We start from the raw sequence: 27701 nt of genomic DNA, 5'->3' as shown, positions 1-27701 counted from the left end.
CTTACTACCCTGTAAGTCGTTAGTGCAGGCAGACTTAATTTAAACTGTGGTTTCCTTTCTGATTCTGAATAACTTCACATTGAAAAGAAACCTCATCCTGTATGCAGTACCTAATAATATGCAAGCCTGTTGGTTAAACACTTAATCTGTTTAAGCATATTATACAATTAAAATATTTTCTTTTGAAGGAGTGTGCAAAAAGAATTGCCAAGGTGTCAGCAGAAGCAAAACTGGAAATTGATGAAGAAAATTACTTAAATTCTTTCAAACCCAACCTAATGGATGTTGTGTATACATGGGCAAATGGAGCTAGCTTTGCTCACATCTGCAAAATGACTGATGTCTTTGAAGGTAAGTTAATCAGTCCTTCTTGAGGAGTTTTGAGATGGTAATTCCATAACATTGAGTGGTAATTCTGAATAACCTTATAATAGATCACAGAATTTAACTTGGGTGGATTCAAGTATCTGTGCTGCTCAAACTAAGTGGGGAAGAAATTTGTTTACTGTATATATTAACTTGTAGTTACACTGTTGATAATGTAGAATCTCTAGAAGGATTTTTAAAAAGGATATATCTACATTTTTAGAACTTCCTATAAAACTCAGAAATCCTAAGGGAAAAATGTGTTCCAAATGCTTGCCATTAGGAATTACAGCTCTTGCACTTGTCCTCATTACAGTTAAGTGTTTTATTTACTTGGTAAATTGAAGGTTCCTCCTGCTGTCTTAATGATGACACAAGTGAGAGGCGGTAGCCACGTCTCTGCTTTGGATGGTTCATCACAGCCGTGCAACACAGATACTTGAAACACCTTGCTGTAATCTGTCATGTGGGTTAATTTGGTTCCTAAAATGAGAGTACTAGAAACTGTCCCTGGAGGAAGTATACTTAGTTTTCATTGTTTTAAAAGCAGGATGACTTAAAGCCCAGATACTTTGTAAAAAGACAAACCGCCCACCTGAAGGACAGACCAGAATGACAAGCCCAATTTCATCTTTTACCAGTCGCATTGGAAGTTGTGAAGAACAGTAGGATGGGTGCACCAGTCTTAAGAGTCTTTGTGTAATGACTGATACTTGAAAATGCTTTTTGAAGTTGTTGCTGTCACCATTGTCTTGCCTCTCAGATGGTGTTCTCTTCTTTGTATGTACACAGTTGCAAATGGGAGCCCTGAAAATGAAGGAATTCATGCACTTCTGTAATCCAATGCATAGACCCAGGAACTTCCTAAAGCAGGTTGTCTGCCAGCAGCAGGAATCCTGGCAGCCTGTGGTTCTGTATTCAGCAGATTCCTTCTCTTGCAGTGGGTGTCTGAGCCCCACATCAGCTGTAGAGGCAGCCTCAGGAAGGGGAGTGTGTGAGGAGCAGCAGTAGCTGGCCTGGGTTTCTGCGTTGGTGCTTGACTGTTAGAATACAGAGGGGAGTGATGTTTTCCATGCACCCTATTTGGGATAAGGCTCCTCGGTCAGCTTTGTCCTAGTCACCAGTGCCAGCTCCCTCAACATTAGATCTCACAGGCCTATTTTGAGAAGTTCAGCTTTTCTGCCAGGGGTTGATGCATCAATCTTCCCTTTTAATAGTTAATAATGGTTTTCTGTGTATTGTTCAAAAGGAAGGAAAGCACCTCAAATGTCAACTGTCAGTTACACTTGAAATGTGGTGTGGTGTTGCTAAATCCCAGGGGAGTTTGCTCTGGTTAGCCAGAGTTGCTATAGTCATTTCAAATAAATGAAAAATCAGAATAAAAACCAAACAAAAAGCCCCCAACAAAACACAAACCAAAACCCACAGCATCTTTATTTTGATCTTTAGTACAAATTTTCATTTTAGGTATTGGTGCTTCCTTTCTTAATTTTGATTAGAGAGTGCATTGGAAGCCACCACTTCTTAAAAGCTAGTTTTTCATCATCCCCACCTCCCCCAACTTATTAAAAGTGCTTCTGAACGACTGTGCCCTTCATGACTGAGGGCCTGACGTTTGGTTCTGCGCTGCCCTCCGGGCTAGCGGGCAGTAGCAGAACTTTTTCTAGCCAGAGACCTGGAGCTGAGGTTCTTGCTTCCCCTCCCACAGCCTACAGGGTGTTGTGCTGTTTGGGTAGTGTTGGTGGTCAAGCGTGTGACGCCCCTTTTGGGTGCAGTTCTGAGCAGTGTGAAAGCTCGTGGTTGTGGTGAGGAAAGGGCTGCCTCTCTCTGCACATGGCAACTTAAGCCCGAGCGCTTCAAGAGCCTGCCTGCTTGTCACAGTTTTGAGCAGTGATGGTTGGCTAATGAAAATGACTTGTCATTAAGCTGAAATGTGTGTGTTGGGAAGAAATAGAAATTAGAAAGCTGTAAGGAAAAAGGCTAAATGGAACTAAGTATCCTGTTAATCAGTTGCAGATCAGCTGGTTCCAAAAATGCAATTTCTTTTCATGCACAGAAACGTTATGTCTGCAACAACCCCAGCTACGCTGCCTGTAAATGAGTACTCCCTGAATGGTTTCGGGGATGGACTTGTAAATGGAGATGAGCAGATCTTTGAGTGCTGACCTGGGGCTGCCACAAGGCCCAGAGCCTGGCCAGGCTCAGGGGAGCCGCCTGCAGTCCTTGTGCCTTGGCTTTGTGCTCGGTGTCCAGCAGGCAGTGTGGGGTTTATTCCACCTCCTGTCGTGGCAACAACTTCCACAGATGGCTGCCCTCACATCAATTGGTACCACTGTAGGAACTGACATGGCCTACCGGCACCATATGAATGTGTTTTAGAAGTGTTATTTTACTTAACTTTTTTTTTCCCCCCCCAACAGCTTTGCAAAATGTTCTTTTCATCAGGACAGTTTTTCTCCAGATAATATACTTATCTAGAGCTGGTATTTCACTGGACCATAGAAAGCTTATCAAGGCCAGCCCCCCTGCAATGAGCATCTCCAACTGGCTCAGGTTGCTCAGAGCCCCATCTAACCTGAACGTGAATGTTTTTAGGGATGGGGCATCTACCACTTCTCTGGGCAACCTGTTCCCTCACTGTAAAAAAATTTCATTCCTTGTATCTGGTCTGAATTTGTCCTCTTTCAATTTAAAATCATTACACCTTATCATTGCAACAGGCCCTGCTAAAAAGTTTCTCCCCATCTTTCCTGTAGGCCCCCTTTAGGTACTTCAAGGCTCCTTATGAGATTCCCCCAGAGCCTTCTCTTCTCCAGCCTGTCCTCACTGGAGAGGTGCTCCAGCCTCTGATCATTTTTGTGGCCCTTCTCTGGACTCACTCCAACAGGTCCATGCTGTTACTGTGTTGAGGGCTCCAGAACTGGAAGTGGTGCTCCAGGTGGGCTCTCACCAGTGCGGAGCAGAGGGGCAGAGTCACCTTCCTCGACCTGCTGGACACGCTTCTCTTGATGTAGTCGGCTTTCTGGGCTGCCAGCACACATTGCCTGCTCATGTCCAAGGTTTCCTCCACCAGTACCCCCAAGTCCTTCTCCACTGGGCTGCTCTCAATCTTTTCATCCCATATTTACCCTATTTTGCGTACAGTAATTTTGACTGCAGGTGTGAGATGCTGCTGGAGAGAACGCCCAAACAGCAGACTGTTCACACACTGCTAGAAGAGCATGAGCACAAAGGCTGTTTTTTTGTGAAACTTGTTAGGTGAAGTGAGTTAAAAGTGAGGCGACATACTGTCTCACTGGCTCTGCCAACTAAAGAACTAAGGGCTATCAAAAAAGTAAAAAAATAGCCCCACCCCACAACCCACTTGTGAATCCCCCAACCCCATGTGATTGTACTTAAATGAAAAACTACAGCCCAGAAAGTCCTCTGACTAGATACTACTAGTTGAGAGGCTTTGAAGCTAGCTGAAGAAAACTAGAAGAGGACAAGCATTTGGAGATAAGCTTCAAGAAAATGCCTGATAGAAGCCTTTACTGTTGCAGTAATCTGAACAGAAACCAAGCTTAAAACATATGGCTGTTCTTGCACTTGGCTTCTAGATAATTGAACCGTGTTGGAGAAGGAACTTAATTGCTTTGGTCCAAAGTGGGCCCGAGCAACCAAATTATTCAGCGGTGTGATGTAGCAGGGGATACCCAGATTTGCCTCACTCTTTTTATACAGGTAGCATAATCCGCTGCATGAGAAGGCTGGAAGAATTGCTTCGGCAGATGTGCCACGCTGCAAAAGCCATTGGAAACACAGAATTGGAAAATAAGTTTGCAGAGGGTATGTATTTCACTTCCACAGTATAAGAAGTAATTCTAGAAAACACATGAAGAGGGGGGATGAAGGTGGGCGGGTGTGTAGGTGGATGATTTAGTAATACAAGCTTCTGGTATTGACTTCATGGTAAACAGCATCATTGCTGTATTTCCGGGTAACATCCACGTTATAAAGTTTGAATTCATTTTGTGACTGCAAATGGATGCACAATGACTTCCATTTAGTACTTGTAACACTATCTACTGCAAAGTTTTACATGCCTGTAACTGTACTTAAAATAGTGATACTTAAGATAGTGATTATGTCAGTTATGACTGCTGGATATTAATATGGTTTTCCTTTTTAATAGGGATCACAAAAATCAAGAGAGATATTGTGTTTGCTGCAAGCCTTTACCTGTAAGAGAAGATACCTTCTAAAAACAGTATGAGTTTCACAGTATGGAACAAGTTAATCAGCTTCACATCTTACATCTCAAGTCATTATTTCTTTTAATGGTGTGTATTTAAACCACAGTTGTTTTTACAAGGCATGTACAAACAGCAGTGTATGTAATATATCTGTTACCATGTTTTCAATAAAAATTTACATTTTGAATAGCTTCTTTTAAGCAAGAGCTTGAACAAACAGAAATGTAAAAGTTTAGATATACAATAACTGTGGTAGCTGTTACTATATACAGGTAAAGTGAGCATCCAAGAGCAGCAGCAGTCCCGTAAAGGCATTTACTTATATTACATAGTTAGACTTGTGAAATTGTTTTCCTTTCGGAGAGCAAGATGGGTCATTCTTCACGGCTGGTGATTGCTGCCAAAGTGATTTCCATTTGTTGGCGTCTCATGTAGGGTTGTATGGGAATCTTCTTTCGGTTGAAATGTGCATCCCCTCACTTTGAAGAAGTCAGACACGTATACAACCTAAGTGAACAAATTAGTGTTAAGCTCCCGCACTTGTAAGTGTTTGAAATAAAAGGTAAATGCTTTTGCAGCCGGTAAACACCACGATCAAAACTAGTAAAAAGTTTAAATGGATCAAAACAGTAGAAAATTGCTAGGAAGTCTCATATAAAATTCTGTCATCTGTTCTTTCGATAGCTTTTTCTCCAGCTGTTACCCCCCTTAACCACTTCACTCACTGATGGCTTCAGCCAAATTCAAGGCTTGTCTGCCTTCCCGGGCACTGCTCCATCTCACTAGCCATAGTTCAAGCAGCTCCAAATGAAGGAGCAAGACAGGCTTGCTGAGGGCCCAGATCACATCTATGGTTAAGTTTGTTCTGTCATTTATTTACAACAGGACAGGAGATCCTGGGCTCCAGCTGAGGAGAGGGTTTGTTAGGTATAAACTATTATTCCCTAGAGTATCACTCTCACCAGCTCATTTATTTAAAGCTTCTTAAAGCAAGGTTGGACTTCTCGATACATGTCTCACCCACAGCTCCAGCAGCTGTAAGGCCAACTACCTACATTATCCTTTCCTGCATTCCTTTGAACGTATCACTGCACTCCTTTCACAGCTGGGGACTACAAGATGGTCTGCAGCTTGCTCTCTTCCCCGTGCCCACGTCAGCAAGCCCTGGCAGACGTGCTGGTACAGCACTGCAGTGAGCGAGAAGCCTTCCGTCACCATCCCCCTGTTCCCTGCATCACCTCCTCCCCTCCCACTGCAAACCCAGTTCAGGGCAGTGGGAGAAACCCTCCTCCACACTGAGGGCTGGCTGATGAGTTGCTGATGATGAGGTGCTTCCTCTTGCAGCAAAATTCCCTTCACTCAATTTAGTGCTCTATTTGCAGTTGCTGCCCCAGAATGCTCTTACCTCAGCCTTCTATTTCTGGAGGTGAACTCTTTGGTTCTTTCAGATAAGGGTTTTGTTTCAGAGGGTTTATTCTTAAAAATAAATTCCTCACCTTTCAACTCTGTCCACTGTCATGCTACTTTCTACTCATATTACCAAGCATCTCTAAGATCTCTTCTCACTCATCCAACACCCTTCACTGAACTTGTTTTCCTAACAGGAAGTGCCCTCAGCTTTTTAATCCCTGACATCTCATTCCCTGCACCCCTTTTCTTAGAAAATCAGACTGTACAAAAATGAGCAGCAGGATTATGTTTTAGTCAACAGGCAGCCATTTCATAACAGCCAGTGCAGTACAGAGAGCTCCCAGAGCTGCTCTGAGATCTGTTTCGATGATTGATTGCAATGAGTAAACAAAGCTTTGTCTTCCAGTGACCCCGCACCCTTCTGCCTGCGGCACTGAGAAAGCACGATCTTGGAGGCAGTTCTTGGAACTGAATTCTCCAACATCACCTCCATTAGTTCATGTCCCTTCCCACGGGTGAATCAGCCACGGCTCTCAGGTGACAGCCAGCACAGCTTCTGCCACTAAGGCAGCCAGGCCTGCAGCTGATTCTCCATTCCTTTGGGGTGGCTTTTCACTCCTCAGCACAGCCACGTTTCACATGCCCGTTGTGAACACATCTTAGCACTCAGTGCACACCACCAGCAGCACAGGGCTCAGGCTGTATCAGCTGGCAGAAGCAGACACTTTCAGACTGCCCTTAGCCATAAAGGCCTTTTCTTTTTTTTTTTTGCTCTGCTTACCTCATACACAGTTCTCTGCTATTGCACTTGAGGTTTAGAATTTGGCTAGAAGCAAAAGGTCTGGTTATATAGAGGCCCACACGGTTTTGCAGTTGACTGTTTCCATCTCAGTTACTTGAAAAGCTCTTGGGCAGGGACTATGTCATGTTGTCCAACAGCTAAACCAGCCGCTTATCTCATCATTGGCCCGGAGTCTGCTGCACTCACTGAAGTGCTGTTGCTACACTCAGTTCAAGGGGTTGTTTCCCCTCTCCAGCAATTTTCAAAGTGTTATGAAGACAGGTCTGCTGTTCTCTGAACACAGCCCACTGTTCCAAGGTGCTGTTTGTAAAAGCAGCGTTTACACACACGTGCACACACACACACCCCTGCAGGAATTACTTACAATGAGCACAGCTACCAGCGCTCCCTGAATGAGTCCCGTTAACACATCGCTCCAGTGATGCTTGTAATCAGAGACACGTGAGAGACCCACATAGATGGATGTAGCAATAAGCCCAAACTGTAGAGTAGGACGTACAAGTCTTGCCCAGTCTCCTTTCATTCTGGCCTGAAGGTAAAGCTAAAAGAAAAAGAGAAATTGTTATAAAATGCAGTAAATCCAGGAGCAGTACTTATGTAAAACTGTGTTGGGTGTGTTCAAAGAGTTGAGTTGGAATTTGTGTTCGGAGACATGATAACATGCACAAATCATAGAATCAGCGACATGGTTTAGTGGTGGTTTTGACAGTGTTCAGCTGATGGTTGGACTTGATGATCTGAAAGGCCCCTTCCAACCCAGGCAATTCTATGATTCTGTAAGCACCACCTCTACCCATTGTATAATTACCCCCAGGAATGGTGATTCCACCACTTCCCTGGGCAGCCTGTTCCAATGCTTGATAACCCTTTTGATGTAGACATTTTTCCATATCCAACCTGAACCTCCCCTGATGCAACTTGAGGCTGTTCCCTCTCGTCCTGTCACCTGTGACTTGGGAGAAGAGACTGACCCCCACCTTGCTACACCCTCCTTTCAGGTAGCTGTAGAGAGCAATAAGGTCTCCCCTCAGCCTCCTCTTCTCCAGGCTGAACAACCCCAGCTCCCTCAGCTGCTCCTGTGCTTGTTCCCGTGATGCTCTCTCACAAGTATGCTAAGGTGGAGCTGGACACTCAAACTGCTGAACACCCTCATACAGACACTCGCTGTATTTGTAGCAATGTGACAAATGCCTGTTTTCAGAATTAAGGTACTGGTAATACCAAAGCCGCTTAAGGTTTAGAAGGAATCCAGTGGAACTCAAGCCAGTACTTTACTCCTGCATTAACTACAGGTAAGTCTCATACAAAAGAGCATTAGCTGGCAGCCATCCAAATCTACAGTCCTCCAAATGCAGGGAGCCCCATCTTGTTTTGAGCAGGAAGACCATCAACATCTGCAGTAAAGTTTATGACAAGTGTTTAACTTTATTCTCAGCTGCAGTCACCTGTAGTATTGTCACCTTGTAGCATAATACTCCAGCTACAGCAAAGTGTCAGAACTACCCTGATATGATGATGGGTAACATCCAGTATCACTTCCTCCCTTGCCACTGGTGTAGTTCACTGAGCTCCAGCTGCTCCTAGTCCTTTATAGCTCCATATTAACCAGGTTACCACTCCAGGAAGCAAGTGGGTGGGTAGGTGCAGCTTCTTCTCTCCCCTCAGCTCTGTGCTGTGTCTATCTGTGTTTTTGATGTGTTGCCTCAAATTCACAGTATTTAACTCTGTTACTTCCCCATCTAATCCAAGACCCTGCTTTTGTCTCCTCCTCTGGTCTGTGTAGGACAGAGACCTCTTATTTCAGCTATAAGAAGAGCCTCCCAAATCCACTCCGTAAACATAACTGAATTTATTCCAGAACTTGACTCTGTCACCAAAAAAAGGCACCATAGTTACCAGATTTACAGAGGAGAACAATACAGTTGAAGTTATATTTAACACTTCAAGTATATCTTTCCGGTACAATCTAGGAACTTCAGGTCGAGTACAAAGCCTTAATTGACAGCCTCGTGGAATGGCAGAAGCTAACTAAAGCCCAGGCTCCAGGCACCGCCTCAGCACACGGAGCTTCTGGTGAGTCCCTCCACTGCCAGCTTCAAAAGCCACGGCTACCTCTGAGAAGCACTGCATTTACAATGTAAACACAGGCACAGAGCAGCCACTGTAGATGCTAAGGTGCTACTTTCCAAAGTTAAACATTTGGGGAATGTTTGGTTGGTTTCTGAGCAAGTTACATCATAATTTTGGCATGCTGACATTTTCAGCTATAAATGGAGCATCAAAAACATCAACCCTATCCATAACTGGTTTTCTTTAATAGCGAGGTCAGGGTGAAATTGGACTCTGAAGAAGCTACAGCTAAACCTGAACTGGAAAATAATTGCCTGCACCCCACCCTCAAGTGGTGGCCACCACATTTTTGGGGGGAGATTTATTTCAACACTAGCGAAAATGTTGTTTAGCCCTTCAAAAATTAGCTATCACACAGTTCTTTAAACAAAAAGTATTTTAATGGTCTTAACATTAATACTACTTCTGGATTCACCAACAGTAGACCAGAGCACTAACCAAGTGCCAAATGGAGTGGAGATGGGTCCAAGGAGCACAAGCTGGTAGCCTAAAAAGAGCTGGCTAATGATTCGATACTGGCTGTTCTTTCCTCTTTCCCTGTTCCCACTAAATTCTGCTGAAGACAGCTAAAAATACCTTTCTGTAATAAAAGTTTTTTCCATGTAAGCATTTCTGGTAGTTGGCAAGATGTACGGCCATATTAGAGAGAAAGAGGGTTATACAACTGCAAATAGGTGGGAAACCAGGTTTACTTCTGAAGAGAGGAAAAAAATGAAAGCCACGCAGAAAGCAAGCTTAGAAAGACGCCAGCCCACACCACCAAATGACCAATAAAATAGTCTTTGATTCTCCCTTATGCAGTATGTATTCAGATTTTCTTTCTGCTTGGATTTAACACCTATGCAAAAGCTTATTTTCCATACTAAGAGAGTAATCTCCAGTCAGAGAAGATGCAGAGCTGCTTTATCACCTGCAGAACACATGCAGTTGGCTACAGGCTCCATCGATTCTAGGTGCTTCTTCACACCACCAACTCCAGTAGCTGTACAGGACATGCCCAAAGCCCTTCTTGCACCATCTACCAGCAGATGGCTTTACATTATTCCAAAACGAGGTATGAGAAGGGTGAGAAGTCATACCACAGAAGTGTCAGTGTGACTGATCACTGCTGTGTTTAATTCCAGAAGTAGCAGCTGTTCTGGTTACAACTGTTTTTTTCTGGTTTGGTGTTTTGGTTTTTTTCAGTTGGGAGTAATTGCTTATTAACCAGCTGCCACAGTGGCAAAATCCATGTTATATTTAAGCAGGTAACTTCAAACTGACACTGCTTTTAATAGGCTCGGGCAGTCATGCTTCTCCTCAAAGATTCCTCCTACCACCATGACTCACTCTAAGAAAGGCAACAGCCATGTTTGGGCTGAGAGGGCAGTGGGACCATGCAGGAAAATGAAGCAGCCAAAGAGAAGGAGCTTTTACCTTGTAGTTCTACCAAATATAAACCAATGTTGAAACCAGAAGTATGCCTAGGAGTTCTTTATATAGTGTTAGTTTATATAGAGATGTGCTGGTGCTGTGTTGCATTAACACTTACTACTATTTTTCCCTGTTGACTACCAGAGGGCAATGGCTTCAGAACCCCTCCCCAGACACACAGCATGCCTGCCTCAGGTTCTCTCTGTGGAGTCATTGACTGCACAGGCCTAAGGAAGGGAAACAGAAGCAAACCCCTGTCTCCCCACCCACGTCTCTTTGCTAGGAAGGAATATGCTTTACAAGTAACACTTGCAGAGATCTGCGGGAGCAGCAGGAACTTTAGGAAATGTCATCTGGTTAACTAATACCACTGTCATGCCCCTTCCCAGTGTGTCACTTGCTGCTGAGAAACACAGGTGTGAGCCCACGAGCAACGCGGGAGCACCCAGAGCTGTTCTGGTAGCAAGGTGCTCTGTCAGTGTGACCCTGCCACAGCTTCCCTGCTGTCCTGCTCCCAAGCTGCTGTCCCATCTCCCATCACTCCACAGGATCATGCGACTATGATCTATTAATCTTCACTCCCCCATCCTCCCGTTTCCCATGTTTGTTTTGTTCATTCTTTTTTTAAGAGTGCACAAACATATTTCATAGAAACTTTCTTGTAATGGGATTAAATAATCTCCAACTTCTTTCCCCCCACCACTAGCTAATGCTTACTCTATAATGAAAGTATGTTCTCTACACCACACACATCCTGAACACAAGTTTCTTCTTAATGTATGGTCTAATACTTCATTTCTAAAAATACACACAGGAATGAAGAGAAACTCACAGCCACTTTGTGGCTTCTCACAAGAAGCCACAGACATGAATGGAAGGGTCTCTGCAACTGGAGAATTATTTGCTACTCTTAACATTTCTAGCATAGCTTTCAAGTATTTGCTCTTCCACCAAAGCAGCATTAATATACACATACACATGCCTGGCTACCTAATTTTGAAGTACAGTGACTCTCATTTCCTAGATGGACTTTTGGAGGTGTAATCATGCTACTTCACAAGAAAGGAAAAATTCCTAACAGCTAACATCTCATAGCCCCACCCTTAGGGCACAAAATTCTTTTAAATTTACCAAAACCTACTCACTCCACTAACTGAGGTCATATTTCAGATACTTAAGTTTCAATTATTGAAACTCCTCAGTCATTTTTCATTTAATACCTTCTCAGCTTTTTTCCAAAATCCTATTACACAAAAAAAGATCTGTACTGCAAAATGTTTTGCCTTTTAAGGTATGGGAAATCCTCCTGCACTTTCAGTCCTCCTTCAAGAAAGGAAGTCAAAAGGGAGAAAACTGGGGGGGTGGGGGGTGTCCCTCCAAAGTTTTATTTGTACCAACTGATTTGTTCTATCACTTTTGTAAATGTATTTTCTTCAACAGAATTTTATGTTTCCTGATATCCAAAGGCCCTGGTAATCGCATTTCCTACAGGCACCCTGTTCTGTCCTGTCCTAGGGAGCAGAATCGTACTTTCCCTTTGGAGATAGACCTCTTTTCACCTCTTGCTCTTGTCTGCTCAATCCTAATCTACTCAGAGCATCATGAGCTTAATAGCAAAAGAGAGACAGAATATGGTTTTCCTAGAGAGAAAACTCCCCTGTGACACAGGGAAACGAGAACACTTCTCAATCTGAGTACAAGTATTAAGAGTCTGGAGGAGAAACAAAGGTGCAGAAAGTCACTTTTCTTATGAAATAAGCCCTACTTTGAGAGACCATGGCAGCCAGTACAAGTCTTTGGGAAAGAGCAAGTAAATGGCATTTACTTTAATTAGCTTAGCATTTACCATTAGTCATATCTAACTTTGGTTTCATGATATCTGAGCATTAAGAAAAAGCCCTATGGCATTACTGTTTTGCTTTTAACAGGCACGAGATCCTACTGCAGCCATAAATAGTATTTGGACCTGTTGCTGACTACAGTTGGAAAAAGCTCATACCTTGAACCAAGTCTGCTGACCCAAAAAGTCCCAAGAGCCACAAACAGTAATCAGTGCTGTGGAAATCCACCACAAGGATTCTTCCCAAACCAAGCAGCTCTGAAACAGTAACATGTAAGCCACCTCAGGTGTGTGTACACGTGTGTGGTTGGCTTTGGGATTTAGGGGATGAAGGGAGGGGATATGGAGGGTACTGTGTTTCAGTGGCTTTGTTAATGAGGTAGGGGTGGAAGGAAGAAGGAAAAGCACAGGAGGCACCAATGTTTAAAAGTCTTCAGAAAAAAAAAAACAGCCTCAAATCTGATAAAAGATGGGGCAAAATTCTCCAGGAGACCTGGGGTTAGAAATATAAGGCTGAGAATCCGGGTACATTTGTAGGATAGGAAAATTCCATTTCTATGGATATCCCAAGGACATGCTTACAGGAAACAATGCCCGTGCTCCCAAGACTGAAGTCTTCCATTAGGAAGACTAGTAGATGCACAGGGCACCAAAGTAACTACCCAGCCCCCAACTCCACTGGTAAGTCAGCATCACTGCCTCTCTGTGAGGAGAGGGGACTCCAGCAACCACAGTACTGCTCACTTCTACAAGACACAGTTCGCACCCCAATGTCTTTGAGACCAGCAGTTACTCAAACAAATCCTCCAAGAAAACTGAAAGGGCTGAGACATTCACCGTGGATTCTTGCATAATGCTTTAAAGGAACAGAAAACAAACATTTGGAGAGATGGATGATCTGCCATCTCCCTGTTCCAGTCCTGCTCAACAGCCCAAGGCATCTCTGCCCTGCTCAGAGGCAGCAGCAGGGGAGGAAAAAGCCCCCCTTCAGAGATCTCCCAAGCACTCTATTTCTTCTGTAAAGGATTCACAAAACAGTTCTCCCATTTCTGCATGTTACAGGAAACTTAAGAGGTTTCTTTGTATAAAAGCTAGTTTGTATAAAGGCCATTATCCAAATAACTTTGCATAAAAGCTATTAATCATATTTCAGCTAGCACAAACTCTGGAATTCAAGGAAGTGCAAGGATCCAAGGAACAGTTTAAAAATTGCAGTTCTGAGCACAAAACAATGGCCAAGAGCCACAAGATTTGCTGAGAAATAACCTCATATACACTCTTGTGTCTATGCAAATGTTGCATACAAGTGCAACAGCTTGTTTTACACCTGTAAGCACTGTATCCATGAATAAACACAGATCTCAAGGCATCAACCAGCAAGACACTGCCTGCAGACCAGAAATCAACATGCAATTTCTTTCATGTGAAGCTTGATATTAATATGGATGCCTACCCCACGCAATTTTAAACACAACAGGCTCACATCCAAACAGAAAACATTATTATAGAAGCACTGCAGAGATGTAGCAGAATTCATGAGTCACTCATGAGCTGGGGTTCTTTAAAAAAGAAAAAGGCAAAAAAAAAAAAAAGAAGAAAGAAGCAACTTTAAAGTTTGTTTTGCCTGAAATGGGATCTCCTCCTTTTCCTTTTCTTACTTAAAAAATATTTATTTATGATCCCTAGTATATCTGCAATATAATCCATTCTTTATTTTATTGGGGAGGCAACATTTGAGAATTAATTTTTCACCTTGCAGTGAAAGAAAACGACACAGGTCTGCAGTTTCTTCAAGGTGGAGGTGTATCTGGGCTGCTGTTCACAGGAATGGTCTATTCCTTTTACACCAACCATGTATTCCTGCTGACTCCCCCGTGCCAGCTCTGGTGTTTGAACAGCCCTATGGTGAGCTGGTGCAGGGAACTGAACCATTGGACAGCTGAATTAACTTAAAAAAAATTACCAGGCTAGTGAAAAAAAAAGGTATAATACATCCTAGTCTGACCTCTTTAAGATAGCTGCATGCTGCTGTCAAACGTCAATTGATGACCAAGAGCTGCCTCCTATGCAACAGGGAAAAAAATCCTCTCTGTCACTAGTTCAATTCAATATCAAAAGTACAATCAATCTATTTTGTGGAGACATTTCCCACTGGACAAGTAACATTTTTTGGGGTTTTAATCCTCCAGCCTCAACTTGGCTGTACATTGCAGAAATAATTGTTTATTGACATCATTTTACCATAGAGCAGAATAAACAATAGCTTTTTATTTCATTGCACTTGGCTTTTTCCTTATGAGAAAGAAAGTAAATGTTTTTCTTCTACTTGGATTAAGTATTCTTCTGTTGTGTCTACCAAGTTACAGAAACCTTCACTAGAACATAAACACTGCAAGGTACTGTTTTCAGCTCAGTCCTGTAGGAATGAATTCAGAATAATCTCATCAGTACTGAGTGTTTTAACTCCCAAGCAAACTATGGAAAAGTTGCTTTGTTTTGTTTGCTTACTATTAAAGTCTAAATACTACCATTAAAAGAATACTAGGAGCACATACAAGTAGAAGCACAAGTGTCTCCATATATAAGCCATACATAATGACCAGTTACCCTCTATTTTTTCATCTCTGCTTCACGTAAGATGCTTGGTACTACTTTGGCTACAGCCAAACATAACATTTTCAGTGACAAATGTCTTTTGATTAGTTTTTGAAGACCAGGCAGTCCTCAACTTTCATGTGGGTATGAACACATTAAAAACTGTTCTGTAGCTCTAGTCATTAGCATTTGGGAAAGTAAAGAAATACCACCAGGCAAACAGATATACCTAAAACACCATGTTAAAGGCTCCTGGGCTATTATTTGGGTAGTGTTTCACCCATCCTCCAATCCCAACATGAACAATTAAAGTGAGAGATTTCAAGAGCAAAGCTTGATTGGCACATTTAGGAGGACATGTTACTTTGTACACAAGTACAAAAAGCAGCCTAAACCCTGCTTTCACTTGTGCTTAGCCTATGATCTCTCTGCAAAAGAAGGCTGCCAGCCCAGGTCACTGAAATACCAGTCGCCCTCCCATTCCCGTCTGTAATTCCTGTGTCCTCGGGGACACAAGATGTTCTTTCCCAACAAACTGTGGGAGAGCTCGAGCGCCGCTCAAGTTACACTGTGCAAAGATTCATCATCCCCTTTTTGTCCCAAGTGTAGGCAACACAAACACGTTGCTGTCCCCAGAATAGCAGGGCAGCTGAGCTGAGTTCCCGCAGCCCTGTTCCTCATCCCAGGCCAGGTACAGGCAGGGAAGTGCCCAGGCCAGCTACAGCCAAAACCGACTGTGTTACAGCAACCTGATCCCGAGGGACACACTCATTTCTGCCAGCTCCAACAGCTGCAGCGGGGTCACTCTCGCTCTGGGAGATGGCATGCATTTAGCGCTTCAGTTTAAAATAATTTCAGACATAAATTTAAAAAAATAAAAATTGAAGCAAAAACTTATGATTAACTGCATCATCTCCCCCTCTAGGGGAATGCGCTAGTTCGGTCGCATGGACATTGCTAGAAGAGGTGTTCAACGATGCTTACCCTCCCATTCTCCAAGCCAAGACAAAATAGTTTTGTTGATACAGGAGAGACTTTGCCAGCTGCTCAACTGCAAAAGAGAAGGCGCATCAGGAGGAGAGGACGATGGAGACCATTTGGGATCCAGCATCCATTATAAGGTCATTGGGTTCTCACACACTGTTGTGGCTCAAACTCCCTCTAGTTTCCACATGAAGCTGTTATTGGCAAAAGCTTCCCAGAGATAAGGGCTCTGTCTGGACCCAAACTGACCCACTTAGCTCTGCCAAATGGATTTCTAAATACATTCTTCAGCACAACTTCCTGACCTGACAGTCTGCAAGCAGATTGTTTTCTGTGGTTTCATTCATTCCATATACCAGTGAGTTAGAAACTAGAAGAAGAAACCATAGGACTAACCTGGAAGTAGGCTGAAAACCCAAGCCTTAAACTGGTCACACTAGACACAACGGCTTTTTTACAGCTACATGGCAACACAACATCCAGTTAAAAATGCAGGAGTAATCTCTATGATGTAGGAATGATAAGCGATACACACTACTGCTCATTTCACTGAATTTCACTGAATTTTTAGAGTTGGAAGGGACCACAGAGATCATCTAGTCCAACTCCCCTGCTAAAGCAGGATTGCCTAGAGCTTGTCAGAGCATGTTACTCAGGACTGAATCCAGGCAGGTCTTGAAAATCTCCAGAGAAGGGGACTCCACAACCTCCCTGGGCAGCCTGTTCCAGGGCTCCGTCACCCTCACCGTGAAGAAGTTCTTCCTCATATTCAAGTGGAACCCTTTATGTTCCAACTTGCGCCCACTGCCCCTTGTCCTCTCACTGGCAACTACTGAAAAGAGTCTGGTTCCCTCCTCATTTAAATAAGTAGATTACATAAAGTATTTAACACTCCCTGAAGTTATTCAAAACCCACTGTTATTGGCAAAAGCTTCCCAGAGATAAGGGCTCTGTCTGGACCCAAACTGACCCACTTAGCTCTGCCAAATGGATTTCTAAATACATTCTTCAGCACAACTTCCTGACCTGACAGTCTGCAAGCAGATTGTTTTCTGTGGTTTCATTCATTCCATATACCAGTGAGTTAGAAACTAGAAGAAGAAACCATAGGACTAACCTGGAAGTAGGCTGAAAACCCAAGCCTTAAACTGGTCACACTAGACACAACGGCTTTTTTACAGCTACATGGCAACACAACATCCAGTTAAAAATGCAGGAGTAATCTCTATGATGTAGGAATGACATTTCTATCATATTACCATTCTTTTAGAATTTGTTAAGTATTTCATGAAGCGGAATTTATTAATTCTTCTTCTTACTCTGCAGACCTCCTTTCCCCATAGCAGGTGCCAGGGTGATCTGCAGTAGGCACTGCCCCTGCTTCTGTTTTAAAGCCAGATGGTCACATACAGGAACCTACATGAGACCAGCTCAAGTAAACATTTTGCACCTAAACACACAATTCAGACATGGTAACAAAATGCAAATTCATTCTAGTTTGCCATGAGTGTCTTTAAGCAGGGCCTAGCCTAATGAAGCTGCTATCAGTTATGGAAGTATGTAAGTTGATATGCTATCACAGACTCATTCCTTTTATTTAGAAAACCTTTAAAAGCTTGACTGCCACATGCATGGAAGGTGAACACTGCTCCTGCAGGGAACCTAAGAAAGACAGTATTATGTAACTGTATGCTGTAAATGCTGGGGAATAAAGTTATTTATGTCCTCCCAGAAAGACATGAGCCCAAATTACATACCAAGTCAGTATTTCCATTCCTGAAGCAAAAAGTTAAGTTGTGCTCTCCAATGCTGCTCCACAGGCCAAAAGACAAACTAAGGAGAAATGCTTCAGACTGAGATATGTGCTTGCTTAGACTATTCATTTTGGACAGTTTGTGGCATTATATTCTTTCATGTTTCTTTAGCTTTTTTTAAATTCAATTTATGTATTTTCAATATCAAATTTTAAGTTTTTCAGCTTCTATAACTCCTTCTGAACTAAATCACTCATTTTCTTCTACATACTCCTGAAGCAAGAAAACGAGAAACCATCTAGATAAATCCTATTATCAGAGTAACAGAGCCCCCATTATACGAAGACAATTAAGTCACAACATCCCTAAGAGATGAACTTTTCAAAAAGAAACACACATTCAGCAGCACCGACAGCTTACAGTTTTTGTCAGAAACTTCCTTCACATTAAACAAAGCCTGAGCTGTCAGATGCTTCCATGTACTGTCCTCATTATGAGGTAGCACATGGAGCACAGGATTATATGAAAAATTGCAGATTTTTTTCCCCAGTACCAGCAAAGCCATGCAGTCAGAACTCAGATACAGTAGTTCCCACAGACTTGTGGAATTCCTCGTGTCAAAGGTGTAGAGCATCTAAAACATTTGAGAATGCTGGCGAACCCCCTCACGTTCATTTTCATCTATGATGTGCAAGCACACAGAACAGAAAAAAGCTACAATTTAACTCATTTCTTCATAATTCAGCAATTCTGCTTCAAATAACTGAAGCTGCAGAATTATTTCACTACTTTGCCTAGGATTTTGCAAGGTGGCCTTATTTAAGCCACACACTTCAAGCATCTCTCATTTCATGGTTGCAGTGTTTTTACTGTCTGTGGCAGAGATGATTTCCCCTTTGGTTTCCAAAAAAATGTTCCCTTGTTTTTGAAGTGCATAACCTGACACAGTACACATATTCAGCAAGTAACAATTCAGTGTATGCTTTCTGCGGTATGCACACAGACTCCTCCAGAATCCAGCATGCTGGTGTCTGGTTATGATTTATACTGCCTGTGAGTAATGCCACATGTTAATTGATTCTGTCCCACTCGTGCCTCAGTCCGTGGCTGGAGTAAGTGTGCAAAGAGCAGACGAAGCCAGAGTTAATGAACAGGTCATCGAGTGCTGCAGGTTTGGTTCAAAGCCAGTGGTAGCACTCTGCCTTTCTATGTGGGCAAGGAGCAGCAGGAATGTTAGAAAGGTTTCCTCACCTTGCTGCAGTAGCTGCCTGCTTGAAGACATCTGTACTTTTTCTTTTTTTAACCTTTTTTTTTTTTAATAAAAAGATCACATTCAATGCAAAGGTTGATATGCAGTAATGCTGTGTTAATCAGCAAGGTAAAAACATCCCGCACAGGTATCATTAACCTTCTTCAAATGTCCCTGTGAAGGTCTTCCAACAGTTTCTGAATGAATAATCTGGTTACAGAACAAAAGAAAGTAGAAGTCTAATCTCCACAAAGCCTCTTACTCGCACTGGGCAATAGCTCAGCCACACACAAGACAAGAAACTGGGGTGCTGGAGTAGATGAAAAGCACCTCTTCCCACAGTCAGGGTTCTGGCTACTCATTGACAAGTTCACTGAATAACAAACTGATCTCCAGCAAAACATGTACTATTTAAGTCCTAACCTGACATTTGTTAAAGGCACTCAGACCCTTCTAGCTTAAGGGAGCTAAGTAAAGCCATGTTGTCTTGCAGTTACTATAGAACTGCATGAGCAAAAGGGCAGTTTCTGCAGAAGCATGCTGAGTCACAGCAAGCTTTATTTCATTGCTGAACCAGGACTGACACAAGCTCCGGATTTACAGCATTTCAAAGTGGCATGCAGAGAATGGATTTGGCTTCTGCTTTCCCTCCTCTCCTGCACGCAAAGGGTTGCTAAGAGTGTATCTCACACGAGCACACAGAGCCCCAAGACAGGCAAGGTTCAAGGTTCAGGAACTCTCCACACAAGTTCCTTTGCGTGGATTGAAAAAACCATGCCCCAGGCAACTACTGAAAGCATTATTCAACCCACACAAAGTTAGTATCTTCATAATAAAGAGTTCTTGACTTCATTGCCAAATGCTGCATTTTTTCCAAATCCTAGTAGGTTAAACAAACAAGGTCTGAAGTCCGAGCTGTTCAGCACATCTTTTATTATACTGTATGCAACTAGAGATAGCGTCAATATTGCAGCAGGCAGGAAGGGGTGGGCAGCAGCCAGGGTGTACAGAGGTTTTCATTAACAGATGGCAAGGTTTGCAAATAGCAACTCCTTTGTCTCTGTCTGTACAGCTGAGAAGTCCCCCTGACCACCACTATTTCCCCAGGCTGCAGCAAGGAGGACTCTCCTTACACATACAGTGACAGAGGTCAGACAGATTCAGACCCCTGCCAAATGACTGTAATCCAGTCAGTATAAGCTATAAACCATACTCATTGCCACACAGCCAGTAAGGTTTTTCTTGTCTCCAAGCTTGTGCTGCTGAGAGGCGGTACTATCACATTCTTAGTTGCTCAACAAAACCATACACAGAGAAGTTGCATCAGAAGGGTACGGCTGAACCCAGTGGATCAAATCAGTATTAGGTTGCTATACAGCAGTAATTGCTCCACTGTACTATTGGAAACAGTGGTTTTATTTTTGGAATCATATCATAAGTGGACCTATATAATTTTGGAAACTGCTAGTCATGACTAAGATACAGTTATTTAAAAAAGAAACAAACACAAACAGCTGACAGATAGGAAATTGCCCTATATTCTTGTCAATCCAAGGCCATTATACTTCTATGAACTCTTTGTATTTACATTAGATAAAGACAAGTAAGAGCAGAGAGGAACAAAAAAGGTTTAGCCATAAACAAACTGCAATGATAGATCCAAACTGAACACTGAGCTTCTGAAAAAGCTTTATTTTAAATTAAAGTTAAAAAGACCCATGTCATACTGAAGAGCCACTCCCTTCTGTATAGTTTGAATAACACGTCCACTCACTGTGGATGCTACACTATCCCCAAGAGACAGAAACAAAATTAAAAATGCAATCAAGATGAGAATGCAAATTGAATCTGAGCTCTGAAGATCCCAGCAAGTATGTATTATGTTAGCAATTTATATCCAGGACTAGAGCTTAGTTTTACAACTAGATTAACAAAAAAAATTGTACAAAAGTTTTTTAATACTTTCCATGTTACAAATTAGCAGGGGAAAACCAACCAAACCAGTTTTTTAGTGTTAACAAAGTTTATCATAGGAGTGAAGATAATTAGCCCAAGCTGACTTGGAACAGTTTGAATTGAAATCTACTAGGCTCCATTTGAAGCATTAGCTAATTGGTCTTATTAGTATTAACTTCCACAGACAGCTCTGTCCCCTCATTTCCCTCACTCTCTCGTGCTGCCCCTAAAAGACAGGAGAAAATTAAAAGGAATTTAAAAATTCAAGTTGAACTGGTGTTTTATGATTAATGGCCCACCCACATTTGATCAGGGTTTAACGTTACCAGTTTTACTTTTTAAAGAGGTTACCAGTTTTACTTTTTAAAGAGGCTTCATATGTTTCATTAATTCAGATATACCTTATTATATATTTTTATATGGTTTATAATATAACTAAATTTAAATAGCAGTGTATTTTCCAAACCTACTTGTCACCCTCGTCACCAGGTTCATTTTAGATAAGACACACAAACCAACTACCATGTCGTTCAGTATTTTTAGGCATTTAAACACAGTACTATTTCTTGTTCCAGTATCTGTGGTGTTCCTTTACAATCTAACAAGAAACCTTCCGATTATCTCAAACAAGCATCCTACAAAAGCAATTTACTAGGCACTAAGCCTAGTAAATATTTCCATTTTTGCACTAGGTAACTAAGAGACTTCTTGTTGCCATTTAGATAGAAAGAGCATACTTACTGCTAGGAAGAGCATGCAGTACATGGAGAATGATGAATGGCCAGAGTAAAATGATAGTCTGGAAGAGAAGAGAACAGACATCTTATTAATTCTCTTTTGCGATACTCAGTCTATCGTGATACTAGCTTACTTTAAATAAGCAAACTGGTAAATAAACATTTCCATGCTTTTTCTTTAAGGACACTATCCAGGCACAACAGCCACCACATGTCTGACAACAGCCTTTCACAAACAGGACAGACTTCAACACTCAGCAGCTATCTTATACCAGCATTAAGTTGATCTCCACATCAGCTCTTTGAAGTTTGAACAGCAAGTGAACACATCCTCAGAAATCAAGCATCCTTACAATTCTTGATTAATACCAGAAAACTGTAAATATTATCAGTTTTTTTCAAATTACTTATCTGATAACATATTAATAATCCCAAACCAATTTGTTGCATTTAGTGACCATCAAGACGCAGTAGATAACAACTCACATCTCAATGTTTATACCACATATACTTATGTATACCTTTGTTAAATGTACCAATTCATAAAGAATACAATCATCTATCACTGAAGGGTAGGGGAAAGGCAGGAAGGCAGTTCATTAGCCAGCCAACTGCAAGAGGTGACATTTAAAAAGAGTCAACAGTGCCTTAAACTCGCAAAAGCTTCTAGCAGGTCCAGACTGAAGGGACTGGACGGTTGCTGGCAAGGTCCTCCCCTGCACAGGTGGCTCCAACCAGGAGCTGGGTATCACAGCTGTGAAACAAATCTCACCCACCTCTTCATCAAGAAAGGAGAGCAAAATGGGAAGACACTTCTAATTCAGTCTTAAGTGGAAAGAAGCAGTACTTTCACTATTTTTTCTACTTGATGTGCAGAGCCTTTTAATGGAGCTTCACAGATCTCAGCCAGGCTTCTGTACAGTTTAGCTACATAACAGCACTCCTCGCTTAAGAGTTTGGCATACATAAACAAGGGCAACAACAAACTTTCATAGCTCTCCAGACTCCCCTCCACCGTATCCACCCTGTTTTAGTGCCTCAGCCAGGCAGAGAGCCTGAGGCCAGGGAAATTCCTGGTCAAGGTAATCATTTCTACTCTTCAGAGAGTAATGAAGGTAGCTCTGATGTGCAGTAAGATAACCGAGTTAAACATTCACTACTCAAACACCACAAAGGTGGCAATAAAACACCATTATGCACAAGTGAAAATGAACATCTTCCGGCATTAATTAGCATGCATGAAGTTACAAAACTGCATCAGACATCAGGAGAAAAAACCCACATTAAGTTACCTCCATAGGTTTTTGAGTTCTTGGTTTATAGTTGATTTTAAACACTACTTGCAGTTTCAGAGGTACTAAATAAGCAATTTTGGAAAGAATAAGATGACTCTGTGTGTGTATGTGTATATATATATATACACACATATTCACACACACATTTTTTTATTCCGTTCTTAAATAGAAAAACTGTATTGAAAAAACGTGTTACTTTCAGATGTTTAGTATTAAAAAACATTAAGATTACATTTTATCTAGACATCCCTTCTCTCTTAACTCTTCACCATTCTCTGGGTTAGAGTCCACTATGAAAACCAATACAATAAGCATTTTTGAAGAGCTGTCTTTCACACAAACATGCCATCTGAGCCACAAAAGCAAAGTCTGCGCTTCTACATATAAGACACAGAACAAGGAATTCCTGATTCCTGTGTATTTTCTCCATTAGCTTTGGGACTATTCCTGTTGTCCGTAAGGTGATGTTTCCTACAATTTCTGAAGGCAACCTGTTGCCACTTTAAGGAATTCAGAAGGCTATTAAGCAAGAAAGGAATAAATGCAGTTCTTTAAGGTTATTTTGGAATTCCTATAGCTTTATAGCTTATAGTGGTGCTGACTACTGGCATTCTTGGTTATAGGAATCTATTAGCCCAATGTAACATTAAGAATTCCTTGTTTTAAGTTAAAGATTACAAAATTTCAACACCGTCCCATCAGGCATAGATAACCATGCTGTACATGATTGAAAATGTTGTGCTTAGCACACAAAGTATTGCCAGAAATACAACTGGGACAAAGTATTGATCCAACTTCTACATTGTGCAATCCCACTGAAATTTCTTTGGCAGTACTGCTGTCTCTAGAGTTCTTTAAAACGGACATTTAACAAAATCTTAAAATAATTTCAAACACTAAGTTTGACAACAGAAGAGTTTCCCAATGATTCCTTAGCATGCAAACAACATCTTCCCGAAGCCAGGAAAACATCCTGTCTATCAAACCAGCCAAGAGCCTGCACAGCCTCAGCTTTTTTGTGATCATACTGCAAATGCCTGCTTGCCATGAGCCAGCATTTCAAAAACAAATTTTTACTTAAAAAAAAAAACCAAACCAGTATTTATAAGTCTAAGGAATGCAGAAGTATTAGAAAAAGATAAAAGGCAACTCTGAAAACCCTTATGTTTCAATAATAAAGGAAAGACTAAATTATCAGTAGGAATTTGCAAATCAGATTTCAGGACATCTTTTTCAAATGAGTATTAGAACAGTATCCAACGATAGTGTAAGTGGCATGAAATAGAGTTGGTAAGTGCAAAGTCTTGTTTTGATTCTTTCCAAAATGGCAGTCTGACATCAGAACAGCTTTGCAGATTCATGCCCTTTACTACGTCAATACTTACCTTCTTCACATCACTTCTGATACAAGGAGCAAGGGTTCATTTTAACAGGAAAAAGCATAAGCTTTATTTATTTCCACTTACCAAGTGGAAATTACTACCAAGTTAGAAGAATGCCTTAAGCAGTAACATGAAACCAGTTTCAGGTCTCAGTTGAGCTAAAGTATACTCTGTTTCCAATATATACAATACAGTTGGACATTTCAAAAAGGTCTTAAAACAATGCAATTTAAGGGCTGTTAAGCTTTCTTGAAATGTAGTTTTGCCCCAGATTTCACATGTTTTATGGAAAAAAACAAAAGTAAAGATGCTATACTTTAAAAAGGTGGCCATAAAACTCATTACAATTAATGACTACAGTTTGTTACTGTAAGTCTGCATTTTTAAAGATCAGCTGGAATAATCCAAAGTACAAACAATTCCTACAAGAAATAAATTGAACTTGATTACTCAGTACTTTTAGCCAGGATTTCTAATCCCAGATAAGCAGGTCTAAAACAGATTACCTTGCAGGGACACTGACAACCATTACATTCTATTCTATTCCTTTCCATGCACACAGGTAACTTACCCCAGGGAGCAGAGCCCACCTGATAGAAGGTACAGTTTCTTTAATTATTATAAAAATGAAACATAACAGAGTAAATAAAAGGATAATTAGGCTTACACCATCACTTGCAAGAAAGAACATGTTTTAAGTAGTAAGTTCTGCTTGGCACTGTTTTGCAAAGTGCATTTATTAAGTGGATTACTGAACTCTAGAGCTCAGTAAACAAGCTTGATGTCTTTTCTCCACCAATGTTTTTCTAAGGACACCTGAATGCGCAGAAACATTAAGCTAAGTGCAGGAGTCTGACAGGGAAATGCACAGCCTTAGTGAAATATGAGACTAGAAAATAGCTAAATATGTATGGCACAGTGGAACATTAAATGGTTAGAAACTGAATTGTTTGAAATGACAATAGAAAGTGATAAAACAGAAGTGCCTCTTTCGGTGTCACAATAAACCTGGCAGAGGCCAAATGATAAGGAATTGTCTTAATATAACTATTGAATTATGGAATGATCTCTTAGAGAAAAACAGGAGGCACGGCACAGCAAAACATTCTGCACATTCTCATATCAAAACAAATATAACTCCCCACTGGACTAGCCAACAAGTCCTTTCTATCCTTAAGATTTCTGGATTCTCGTCTGACTCAAAACTCCCACTGACATCTGTGTTACCCGTTCCATTCATCTGGAGAGGGGAAAAGTGCCAGACAGAGCTGCAGCTCAGCACGTCTGTGTCAAGTAAGCCAGAGAGCTCCACATGCTTGTCAGGGAAATATTCTTAGAATTTCAGTGCCATGAGGACGTGGCATAATAAAGTGCTAGTCCTACACTTGAGCTGAAGCACCATATTCATTTAAGTCCATGTTCTCTGCATTCAACACTCAACACGTTTTCACAGCATCTGCTCTCTTCTGAAGTGCTAGACTTGCATGAGCACAACTTTCAAGATCAGTGGGGGCTGAAAGGTTTGAGGACTCTGAAATTACGTGCTTCTGTAACTATCACAAAGAAATGTTTAGGTAAATGAATAAGCAGTTCATCTATTTAACAAGATCAGCATCTATTCAGAAACCCATTTTTAAAATAAAACATTCCTAATTTTTCCACTTTTTTCCTCTCCAAGTAGTTAACCCCACACTTAATTACAAAGCCTTACACTTACAGAAACAAAAAATCTGCCAGAGTCTTTCCAGTTCAGCAATATTCATCTGGACAATTTTACTGACAGGTGTTTTGACATGAGACTTACTAATAATACTAAGTGTCTTGCACAATTCCCTAATCATATTTGGGGCGAGGGGTAGATCCACTCCACTCTGTTTTACGTAGTGGCAGGTAGTGAGAAAACTTTGCCAATGCTGACACTTAATACACAATAGACTATGCCCATTTTTCTGCAGAGTTACATATTTTTTCTTTTACAGGCTATCTTACCTTGCACTTATCTGACACAAACCAAAGTTCCCTGCTTATCCTAGTGACATAAAACAGATCTAGCAGGTTCTAGGAAGAAATAGGCAGGGTTTTTTTTCTAATTTTTAACCACTTTCCCCACCACCACCCTTCTGAAACAAGCCCTATAGACAGTGCAAGAAACAGGTGTGTAGAGTAATCTTCTCCTGAGCTCAGGATCACCATGAAGTGGTTTTTGTCAGTTATGATTACTACTAGGCTTGTCTTCACTGCTAGGGTGAAGAGATTTTCAAGGTGCTAAAAACTTCTGCTGGTACAATTTGCTGTTTGTTTTTTTCCCCCTCCTCTCTGGGAACTGAAAAAATATCACACAACACTTCGCAATACATCCACGTATTCATATATCATGTAAATTTTATTTATTTAAATAAAATTATTACACACTGATGGAACAATCTAACTGGGCAATAACTAGTTAGCTAGCTATTATGCACCTGTCAGCAGTGGTTTGTACCAGCAGATACTAGAAGAATAAACTTCACTGCAAGAAAAAAAAAAAACAGTAAGGAAAAATCTCATACCCCTATAATTTTTTCCTTTTCAAATGAGCAGCAGTCAACCTGCATCTTCAACTTCCAAATATTCAAAATTTATCTAGGGAGCAAGAAATTACCAACTCCCAGCATTTGTAGCACACACAAACATGTATGTTCTGAGCTCTTGCAATTACAAAATCCAACCATCTGGTGTGCTGCAATGGTTTCCACATGCACATTACAAAACCAATTCAAAGCAAGTTCTCTTTTGTCAGTTTTGACTTTGTCACTCAATTTAACTCAACACACAGAAGGAAAGTTTAAATTTCTACTACATTTCTAGTTAGGCTTATAGAACAGGAAAAAAAAATAAATCAGGACTTTGTTTACTTCTTTTTCCAAGTAATCCCCTCTCAGGAAAGAGCAAAAGGAAAACAGCCGCAAGGGAGACGCAAACCAACACTGCTGAAGACTAATAGTTTGCTCTCACATGCATCAGATTACAGGCTACTGTTCCATTAACCGTGTCTGCACAAGTTATCCACATAATACTGTTCTGACTCACAGGAGTGTTTTTACCATTTTACGTAAAAGGAATGAGAACAAAAAAGATAATCCCTGTTAAATCAGGGATTTGATTGTTATTCCCCCTTTAAGAAATAGCTTTGGGCATGAAGCACTTGCTGAGTGTGTAGAACCATTCCCCCAGCAGATTTTTGTAATCTTTGAAAGGAAAAAGTGGGAAGCAGCAGGAAAATTGTCAGCATTAAGGGGATTTCAGTTCCTAAGGTACTGGTTGAGAAATACAGTTATACACATGTCCAAAGTTTTATCTTAGGAGACTTTTCCATTAAGTTGGATATAAGCCTTCAGCTTTGCAAATCAGTGAAATTCTTCCACTGAGAAGGGCCAATTCACGTAAGGGCAAAGGGGATGCAAGATCAGAAACATGATTCAGATTGCAGAACTGCATCTCAATTGGTTACAGCATGTTCACCTTTCAGACTTGATTCTCCCTACTGTCAGTTAATTTCTTTTGCAAGAGCAGC

The 27701-nt window shown here is 41.3% G+C and overlaps 2 protein-coding genes across 3 annotated transcripts in view; one reads left to right on the top strand and one right to left on the bottom strand.

Annotated features, from left to right (window-relative positions):
• SKIV2L2 (superkiller viralicidic activity 2-like 2 (S. cerevisiae)) overlaps nucleotides 1-4788 on the top strand; it is a 47091-nt gene extending 42303 nt beyond the window's left edge. Inside the window, exons 25-27 of the mRNA XM_014964995.1 lie at nucleotides 189-351; nucleotides 4090-4194; nucleotides 4541-4788. Coding sequence (XP_014820481.1) covers nucleotides 189-351; nucleotides 4090-4194; nucleotides 4541-4593 — 321 coding nt within the window. The 3' untranslated portion in view covers nucleotides 4594-4788. The remainder of the gene's footprint in view (nucleotides 1-188; nucleotides 352-4089; nucleotides 4195-4540) is intronic.
• The window catches only part of PLPP1 (phospholipid phosphatase 1), a 61357-nt gene continuing 38321 nt past the window's right edge, over nucleotides 4666-27701 (bottom strand). For both annotated transcript variants that reach the window (XM_014964996.1, XM_014964997.1), the window contains exons 4-6: nucleotides 21476-21533; nucleotides 7178-7354; nucleotides 4666-5108 (exon numbers count right to left, since the gene is read on the bottom strand). In XM_014964996.1, coding sequence (XP_014820482.1) covers nucleotides 4983-5108; nucleotides 7178-7354; nucleotides 21476-21533 — 361 coding nt within the window. In that variant the 3' untranslated portion in view covers nucleotides 4666-4982. The remainder of the gene's footprint in view (nucleotides 5109-7177; nucleotides 7355-21475; nucleotides 21534-27701) is intronic.

Source organism: Calidris pugnax, unplaced genomic scaffold (genome assembly GCF_001431845.1).
Source record: "Calidris pugnax isolate Ruff unplaced genomic scaffold, ASM143184v1 scaffold273, whole genome shotgun sequence".
Classification (NCBI taxonomy): domain Eukaryota; kingdom Metazoa; phylum Chordata; class Aves; order Charadriiformes; family Scolopacidae; genus Calidris; species Calidris pugnax.
Note: the sequence above shows the minus strand (reverse complement) of the source record. Positions and strands in the feature narration are given on the sequence as shown.